The 10774-nt window shown below is 34.3% G+C and overlaps 1 protein-coding gene across 1 annotated transcript; it reads right to left on the bottom strand.

The window, feature by feature from the left end:
• Positions 1-1390: 1390 nt before the first annotated feature.
• LOC123720680 (zinc carboxypeptidase-like) lies at positions 1391-10214 on the bottom strand. Its single transcript, XM_045677386.1, has 9 exons — positions 10040-10214; positions 8804-8934; positions 8259-8337; positions 7567-7732; positions 6562-6722; positions 6166-6253; positions 3378-3580; positions 3131-3218; positions 1391-1717 (listed from the first exon to the last, which is right to left on the bottom strand). Exons 1-9 carry the CDS (start codon positions 10187-10189, stop codon positions 1533-1535), a joined length of 1251 nt encoding a protein of 416 aa, XP_045533342.1. The 5' UTR covers positions 10190-10214; the 3' UTR covers positions 1391-1532.
• Positions 10215-10774: the final 560 nt, after the last annotated feature.

The raw sequence follows: 10774 nt of genomic DNA on the forward strand, positions 1-10774 counted from the left end.
TATTAAACGTGAGCTATGGAAATCCGTGAAGGCGCAACTTGCCGCCAGTCACAACTTCAATAGAAGTTTCGGAGTGAGCCATGACGCTGCACTGAACATCTAAATATATTTTGAATAGCTTGTACAATAATCTAAAAAATTCCAACACTTTAATAATTATTATTATTTAGTTCCGTCTATATTGTTCACCTGGAATTATTCCTGAAAAACCCGACTGTCGCATTTCGCTAGACACAGTAGTGACATTTTATAGAATTGGGGGCGAATGATGAAGTCGCTCATGGATTCTCACACTGCTAGAAAGCGTTGCCAATCAGTTAGGAATGGGTACGTTCTTAACTTGAAGGACCCTATGTCAAATTGGTTCTGAAATACTTCAGTGGGCAGCTGGTTCCACATTGTGGTGGTGCGCGGCAAAAAGTGCCATAAGAATGGTTCAGTTGTGAAAGACCGGACGTCGAGGCGATATTTGTTACCTTTAGGCTTTTATGTATGTACTCGGTCATCTGAGCCTTGTATATGTAGAATTTTGGTTCTGAGATATTCCTGTTTCTTCGCGATATTTTCCTTCACTAAGTGACACCGGTGGACAGGCGGTTCACAAGTTCTCGTATGTAAACATACCACGGTTTTATACTAGACCAACACAACTTGTATTATATATATAGATATTTAAAAGCTAAGACATTTGTTTACTGTTAACTCATTTGTTTACGGCTTTCTATGTCAAATTCCTTAATAAGAAGTAACATAAATACTCTTCAATTAACAACATTTATGATATTTATTCAAGCACAAATAATGCTCGAAACATCTGTTTTGTCTCCCTTAAGAGGTTTGGTAACATACAATGCGTGAACCAAGGCGTAATTATAGGACTTTAACACAAATCTTCTTGTTTATCTCCACATATATATTAGAATGTTATATTTTCAGTAGATTTATGAATAATGAATCTTTTTGAATTCAAAAGTAATTGTATATCTTTCTTTGTTACTTACGTAATTAATTTTTCACTTGTACCTACTGTTAACACTATATATAATTTAAAAAAAAAAAATCAATGGCGCTACAACCCTTTTTAGGTCTGGGCCTCAGATTTCTTTCTAATGCGCACGACGTCGGCCTTTTGGGTCTAAGACAAGCCGGTTTCCTCACGATGTTTTCCTTCACCGTTGCTGTTCCGCCAGCATGGACTATATTGGCTAAATCTTAACTAAGGTCAAACGTTATCTATTATAAATAAAACATGGGTAGCCTAGGGTTGCCTTGAAAAGATCGCTTGTTAGCGAAAAGGCCACCCGTTGCATTTCTTATATTTTTTATGTATTATGTTATTTGTTTTTCTATAAATATAACGAAGTGTAATTTTATAAATAAAACATTCATAGTTCTTTGTCCTAAATGATTTTTTATATAATTATTTCCCAGATGAGTTATTTATCTCCTTCAGTTATGCATCGCAGATGATAAGTTAAAAATATTTTTTAAATTGTTTAGCTTTTCTAAAATTTCTACGTTCATCCAATACACTAATAATATCCAAGTTCTTTAGCACCATCGGCGAGACCCAACATCATCTGTACAACTTCATCACCCTGTTCTGGTATTTTCTCTGGAGGCCAGTGAAATGATGAGCCCCTCAACTCATATGTGTACACTAAACGAGTTTTAAGGGCATATCGTACCCAGTCCATACTGCCACCCGATGCTTTATCTGAAAAAAAAATACAAAAATATTTTATGATCTGATCGAATTCATTAACATTTATTTCAAGTTCACAACGTCATATATAATGCTGTGTCTACATTATATATATACATATATATATATAGCATTAAAAGCTATATTTTCGCTGCTAGCATACAAAGCTATCTTTATATGCGCGTCGCTGTATTGTGATACTTATTTATTGAAGGAGGAAAGCTAAAAATAAACAGCTCAAATATCGTATTTCTTCTTTCTTCGAATTTGTTCCCTTTGAAGTTCACAGGCGCTAATTAAAGATTTAAGTTGGCACCTGGTATCTACCAGGTACCAGTACCGGTGACATCAGAGCTGGTGCTTTCCTCGTTCAACGATTAAAAATTGCAATACAGCGAGGTTAATGCTGCTAGTGTTAACACTACTACGTTTATACGTACACTGCTACAGGGACCAAACATTTTAAATTTGTTTTAATTTTATATTTTTACATTTTTAATTATTATTACCATGTAGGTTAAATGTAAATACTGTATATTTTATTCAAAAATATATGGATATTTTGCATTTAGAAGTTTATTTAAAATTTATAACTGCTTCCTCATGACTACTTTCAAAGTACTAACTTAGCTTCCATAACCGTCTATCGGCCCTACGATAGCGTAATACTTTAAGTTATTGTAGAAAGTTAAGAATAATACTCCCAAACAAAAGTTATGTAATAACACCCTAAATTCATAGAAACAATTAATTTCAAACAATGCTGGATCTAAATTGGAGGGCACCACAGAAACAAACTTTAAATTAAGATTAATTTACTTGAAATTAAGGCTTACTGTATGTCTTAAGACTAAGCAACAATGTATTTATGAATACGTATATTCAAATACAAGTTAAATTAATTAAGACGGCTGAGATTTATACTATTAGTAAATCTTGGATAGATGCTGGAGTATGAGTGCCTCCTGTTCTGATTCATTTCAAAACTTTTATTCAAAATACTTTGTGTCTACAAATTAGAGGATTATATTCAAGATAAAAATGCATGGGAACATGATGGTCCTGCTCCATAAGACAATCAAACTAGACGAAATTTACTGGTTGCTAATCTAGGCATATATTAAAAAACTGGCAAAAAGCGTAGAGGCGAGGCGAGGCAAGGCGGCACGAGGGGCAACAGCTCACCGTCTACCGTAGAGTGTGGATGGGATGAGAGTTAACACGTAGACGCGAAAATAATTAACCTTAAGCGTCTGCGGCTATCGACAATTTAGATTGACAAAGCGTACCGGTCTGGTGAACATTATCTTATTATCGATGAACATATTTTGTAATATGTACCCAGTATACAGATTACAAATTATATTAATTACGTACTTTTAGTGTTTGTCTGGGGTCCATGTTAATTGTTTATAGCTCACTTACACAAAGTTTCCGCGGCTGTGCCTGGCCCGTCGTATTTTTGGCCGTTAACTCGACTGCCATATTCGATTGAACGCTGACCAATTTGGACCTGTAAATATTATTTATCTTGGAATATTTAGCTTGTTTTAAGTACGTTTGTTTTTTTAACGCTTACTCGTATAAGTTCCCACAAGTGTGACACCCGGTGAAATATAATAATATTATTTTACACTAAACATATATTTGACTTATGAGTCAGTCAACTTACCAAATCATCATAATTATCAACATGCTCCAAGGAGTCGGAATAAGGCAGTAGTAACAGCGAGGCATACGAATGAAAAGCAACATAGAACAGTAAGTTGTCTATGGACGAGATGTATTTCGAGAGAGTTCTTGTTTCAATTTCCGAAAACGGCTTGGAGCCGGCGTATAGCTGATAATCGCACGGACGACTCGATGCTGAATGTTCTGGAAATAACATCTTTTGTTAACTTTGAAAAATAAATGTATTGTATTTATCTCTTTATATCAAATTGTTAAAGTAACATGTTGGAGTAAACAGAGACAAATCAATTGTTCTAATAATAGATATAGGACTTATGAACAAAGTTTGTAATTAAAATCGCGGAGAGATTAATAGATCGTAAAAAAAATATTTTGTCGAAGGTATTTTTGGGTTTGTTTAATTAAATAAATAATTATTTAAGTGTGATAAGTTAATGAGAGCATTTGCAATTTATAAGTGTTTACAAAATTAATTAAAATCATGGAAGAATATATATAACTAGTCTGTTCATAAATATTGTTACATAAAAACATTTCTTTTTGTCAACTTTTAATTATTTTAAGTTTTATGAGGAACACTTATATAATTATAAAACTTCTTTCCAATAGGATTCAGCCACTCTGTGCAAGGCGATCACTGCAATCGGGCCGTCGGTCATATTATAGCCACTTCAAAAGGCATGGTATCAGCCGTATGTTCGTAACAACACTTCGTCTGTCGAAGACCAGACAAGATCGGGGCGGTCGAAAAAATCTTATAGCGAGAAATTAAGATTCCCTCTACGAATCTGTAGCGTATTATAAAACACGACCTGAAGCTCGGTGCTTATCGTCGATATACACGACATGTCCTAAATCAATCTTTGCAATTACAGAGAGAGGATCGATCAAAACGCCTTCTGTCACGATACTCAGATGAAAAGCATAAAAATCCTCTTTACCCTTGAAAAAAATTTCACGATTTATTCAAACACATCAATATGCAAAATGATAATGATTACGCTCCCAGTTCTAAAGAAGCTGCTCAAGTGGTCGGAACGGTACAACATGGTCATCAACCTGAGTCAGTGATGGTTTGGTGGGGCGTGTCTTATCAAGGAGTCCCAAAACTAAATTTTTGTGAAACTTCAGCCAAACTTTATCAAGATACAGTCTTGGATCATGTAAAACCTATAAGCAATGGACTTTCCAGCAGGATTCTGCACCTGGTCACGAGTCACGAACTACACAAGCCTGGCATGAAACCAACGTTTCGGACTTTATAAGAGCTGAAGACTGGCCCTCATCCATCCAGACCTCAACCAACCCTTTAGACTTCAAATTATGGACAGTTTTAGAGGAAATGGCCTGCTTTAAATGACACGGAGACATTGAATTTCTTAAAAAATCTTTGGAATAAGCTTTGCCAAAATTTACCTTGGATACACAGAATCGAAAGCCAAAATGGACATTTCGAATAGAATACTTTTTATTTTTTACTGAGACTAATTAATTTGTAGTTATACATTTTAATAATATGTATTACATTACATCATTGAAAAAAAAGCAATTTTCATTTGTTGGTATATATATATATATATACCAACAAATGTATAACTAAGCCTCATATGAGCCTCACAGATGACATAAATAAGCCTCATTTATTCCTTGAAAATTTTACAAAATAAAATTTATAAAAAGGTATATCAAATATATATCTATATATGTATGTGTGTGCTTTCTTAAGCAACCTAAGATTTGCTGATGACATCGTTTTATTCTCAGAAAGATCACTACAAATAGAGGAACAGATAAACGAATTCTGTTCTGTTAGGATTAGAATTAAACAAAAATAATGACAAATCACCTACAAGATCCTGTCAAAATTAATGGATACCTCTTGAGGATCATGAATACGTGCAGAAATATATCTACTTGGGTATGGAAATATCTTTTAAAAATTCATGGCATCATGATGAAGTTGATAGGAGAACTAGGATGTCATGGAAAAAATCTGGGGATACAAAGAAGTACTGAAGGCAGAGATACCGATATACTGAAAAAATAAAGTCTTAGACACGTGTATGTTGCCATGTATTTCTTACGGTAGCCAATCATGGATATATGACTCGAACACAAATAGAAAAATAACAACTTGTCAACGAGGCATGGAACTCAAGTGTACTCAATTTAAAACTTAACGACAAGATCAGAAATACACAAATTAGAAACAAAACAAAGGTTATTGATGCACTATCCCATTGCAAAAAACTTAAGTGGAAATGGGCGGGTCATAGCGCTCGAATGAACAATGACAGGTGGACAAAGAGGGTAACAAAGTGGAAAGGGCCACCAGGAAAAAGAAAGCGTGGTCGCCCTCTTGCATGGTGGGCTGACGAGCTTAAGAAAGTTTGTATATATATTAACTATATATATATTAAGATTTTACCGCTTTTATGGAACAATTAGTAAATATTACATATAATGAGCAAAAATCTACAAACTAGCTAAAGAATTTCGATACCAAAAATTTCTTTGTAATGTGTCGATTTAAAGAGGTATTCCTCAACTATATCACAACAAAGGGTCAAAAGAGAAACATAATGTTTATAAGCATGCCTGGCCTAATAGGTGACCTAACTTTAATTGGGCTGTCTGGGTCACGTCTCCTATACATTTCGGTTGTAAATAAATATATGAATAACTTCTCAATCTACGTCTGATAGTGCAAAAATATGCAATAAAAATAATTGATGATATGATGCGACCAGAATTATTAAATTACTTACGGCCCCAATTGTAGTCCCAGTTCCTATTGGGATCAGCCCCACGGCAGCCATTTGATGATATCGATCGTGTTTTTCTCCAATATCTATCCTGCAAAACAAAATTTTATAATTTGGAGAATAGCATTTGTTTTATATATAAATAAATAAAATGGAAAGGATGGATTTCTGCATTCTGCCTGCTTGCTGTCACTCGATATGTGTTGCCGTTGTGATTGCCTTCAAATAATGGTGATAGAACCAAGGAATTCTTTTAAGCGGTTGATTATAAAGGCTTTTCATTCATTAATAAAATATTTACTATCAGATGACATAAATTATTATGTAATAGTATAGTGGCAACAGGCGGAGTCGCTAAGAAGCGTTTCAAGTCTAAGCCGTATCAAATATATTACTTACAACATTGTAACTGTAATGGTATCCATCAGGATTAACTGTGGGGAAGATCCTCCAATCGAACTGATCTCGCAGCCTCGTTATGTCCGGGTCGCGGCTTGTTAGTAATTGATTGATGAAGTAAGTTGTCGTTGCGGGGGCAATCCACTCGCGTGCGTGAATCCCTGAGGGAAATTTTTTACAGTTATTAGTAATTTATTTAGACATATTCAACAAACACTTGATAGTTGGTTGAGGAAATTATTGTATATTATACACATATCGCTTGCAAATATTCAACAGTAATAATTTCCTCAACCAACTAGTTCAAGTGTTTGTTGAATACGTCCAAATAAATTACTAATAATACTACATATTATATGTAGTCAACAAAAATAAAAACATTCATATAATATTGTAGTGACTGATTCTTTAATACAAAGCCTATGATAATATATCCTTAAGATTTTACAAATGCAACATTGAGTGGAATGGGAAGGGTTTTGTACGATTGGTGAGACAATCGTGGTAGTTTGAAAAAAAAATGTATGGGACATTACGAGCTACTTAGTACTCGAAGTTAATACTAAAATAGACCTAAAAGATATTGCATGATATACTCGAAAACAGAAAGGGGAAAATATTCTTACTACTTCTATACTTAATGTGATTTAGAAAACAAAGGGCTTTGTATGAAAAAATCCCAGAGTCAAGGATTAATAAATTGCAATAGAAAATTATATAGAACAAACGAAAGTAAAATTACGGTAATAGAACAAAATGCACGTTCATTCCTTCGACAGAACATGACCGACATGTTCTATTGGCTCCCGGCATTGTCATTTAAACGCAGTACAACCAGTTAGAAAATTATAAAATTGACAGGAGTTTATGTATTTTCTTTTAGTTCCCGGAAACTGTCTGGAGCTCAAATACAAACACAATTTGTTAGATATTTTCCAGCTGGATGGGACAAAATCTTTTGTACGTAACCGAAATCTACAAAAGTGAAAGATATCATGCTCTTACCCGATTCAATGAAAAATACAGGTTTTCCGGTTTCCCTCTGTCCGTTTTCATAAGGCGTATTAATTCTTAATCCTAATATTTTTCGACCTTCGTAACTTTTGCCAGCTATAATCAACTCTGTCCATTCGGGGTTGACTTTTGTCGTGTTCAAGATAAACTGGTGGATCTGTAGAAGTATTTAAACATTATATAGAAGAAGAAAAATAGTTAAAATTTGTTTGGGAATGCTTTTAAGTAAAATACCTGTGTCAGGGTTCCCAACTCTTCCTACAAACTTAATAGTAAATTCCATAATACTTTTTTATTACAATTCTAAACTGTTTACAACACGGGTGAATGCACATGTGTGTGGCTGAATGTGAGTGGATTAGTGAGTAATCTGTGTACATACCCGGTAAGCGAGTAGATATTAAGCAGAATATTTATTTTATTGCCTGCATATTGCGTCTGCCAAGTCAGTCCTTACAAAGACAAAATTCCTAATTCGTTTTAGCCTACCCCTTATGATAGGCTGAAACTGAGTGTACTTTAAAAATTACAATAATATAGCCCTAACAACGTTTGCTCCAATACCAAACTATAATATTCATAAAAATAGTAATATCATAATTAAGCCATCAACCAATTAAATTCTTTACTTGGTACTGTATACGTCTTTAATGCAGTCTACACATAGCAATATACATACTTACATCATTCACATCATAATATGCATTCCATGAAAACTTCTTTATACGCCGACGTGCATTAACTTTTTCTAAGCGTATTATTCTAAGAAAAAATAATTATTATTGTTGTATTCTATAATATCACTTATATATTCTTTGTATGTAACAAAAATTTATCCTAATACGATGATTGATGATTATGTACGAACGATATACGGCTTTTATTTTTTGAAAATTTTCAAATAAATTAACAAAGTAAGCAATCCACAGAGACTGAAGTATTTGGTCATAAATAACAGTAGAAATAATCAGGCCGGCAAAACATTGTCCATGGGCTTAGTATCACTTAAAATCAGGTTAGCAGTCCGCCCGTTTGTACTGTAAAAATATAAACAGTCCCTTGAGAGGGATATGCGATTAGTAATCAACATCATCATCACCACCAAAGACCAATGAAGGGGGCTGGTTTACAGCGTCCCTTTACAGTCATGTTTATAATATTTGGAAAAATGATCACAAAATCTTGATCAATTTTATTTTCATTAAAGGATAAAAAGTCAATCACTTACTCGGATATATCATTGTGTAAAACGTTAACTTTCAAGTTTTCCTTTTTTACCGCTTCACTAAATATTGTTACTAAGTGCGGTGATAGAATAATTTCAGATTTGTTAAGAGATTCCGAATGTATAAGGCTTTCCTGCAATTCAAAAATAACATTATATTTTAATATTGATGACGTGGTTTATAACAAAATTATAAATAATAAAAACCAGTGGTGTCAGGTGAGGTCTGAGCCTCAGATTTCTCTATCTATATCTTGATCATTTGTCAATCTAATAGGCAAGTAGGTGATCAGCGTACTGACATCGCCGTCGACTTTTTGGGTCTAAGGCGAGCCGGTTTCCTCACGATGTATTCACCGTTCGGTCCAATGTTAAATGCGCACATGTACAGAAGGTCCATTGGTGCACAGCTGGGGATCGAACCTACGAGCTCAATGATGACAGACTCACGCTGATGTCACTAGGCTAATACTGCCCAAAAACAATAAAATTATAATAATAATTAATAAGTATGTCGAGTCTCATACCGACACTTGTAGTCGCATCAGGAATAGTGGCTAAAGATTTTACTAAACACATTCAATTTAATGCCTTTATGGTATGTCTATCCTCGTAAAACAGAAGAAAAGTACTTGGCAACGAACATCGAACAACATGACAGGACACGACTATTACATAGAATACGCTTTTCTATAAGGGGCTCAAGACGAGGAACTAAGGACACAGCGGCTATACGCAGGTTTTATTATGATATCTTTTAAATGTAATAGGAGGCAAACGGGCAGGAGGCCCGCCTGATGGTAAGTGATACCGCCAATGGACACTCAACATTGCAGAAGCCTCGCAAGTGCATTGCCGGCCTTTTAAGAATTGACTCGCTGTTTGCTGAAGGTCCCTAAGTCGAATTGGTTGGGAAATACTTTAGTGGACAGCTGGTTCCACATAGCGTTGGTTCGCGCTAAAAACTGCCTTAAGAGACGCTCAGTTGTGGAACGACGCACGTCGAGGTGATACGGATGGTACTTTGTATTCTGCCTTAATGTCCGATAATGAAACCTAGCTGCAGGTATTAGACCGAACAACTCCTCTGATCATTATGAACAAAATCTGACTGTGATAATATAAAATATTATGCCATTTTTTATGTCAGACTACTTAATAATGTCAATTACTACTACTACTTTAACGTTAAAATTCCAGTTTTTAGAGAATTAAATTATTTTAATATTAAACACTTACGTCTATATTCAGCATGAATTTTCTCAAATTCTCCAATCCTTCTCTACTTCCAGTCAATTCATAGTATTTATAATCTTTATAATCTCTATATTTGTCTATGAAAACGGCGTGAGAAAAATGTAGAACATGAAGAAAAAATAGCAGTAACATTATGACTGAAGTGAATGAAGTGGAAGTTTTTTACTTATATTTATTACTTACACGTGTATTACAATAGTACTTCAATTATGTTTATTATGTACAATTTTTAAGGTAAGTATACACTTGTTATAAAATAATATATGTTGAGAGATAGCTTGCTAGCTAGCTTCATACTCATTGCCTTTTTTGATCAATTAACAACAAGTCTGCCGCGAAATATTGTTTTTGGGGGAATTGAGACGCGAATACTAAACAAAGATCTTATACGATAACTCGAACCTTGAACTTAAGCAGTTAAATCATATGTATCTCAAAGTTCTTGTTAAGTCGAAAACTCGTTAACTCGATTTATTTTGTTATCGAGATTCAACTCTATATGGAAAGGGGATCAAGGGGAAGAAGAAGAGGGTGCCACAGAAAAGGTTGTTAGAAGAATAAGAAGAGTTAGCTGGAAGGGAATAGAGGAAGAAAGCTATAGACAGAGATTAGAAATTAGAAAAATCTGGAGGAGGCCTTTACCGAGGAGAGGTTCATATTAATGCTACTGAAGGAAGCTAAGGAAACTAGGATATTAGGATAACAAGAAAAATAAAT

The sequence above is a fragment of the Pieris brassicae genome, chromosome 2 (genome assembly GCF_905147105.1).
Source record: "Pieris brassicae chromosome 2, ilPieBrab1.1, whole genome shotgun sequence".
Classification (NCBI taxonomy): domain Eukaryota; kingdom Metazoa; phylum Arthropoda; class Insecta; order Lepidoptera; family Pieridae; genus Pieris; species Pieris brassicae.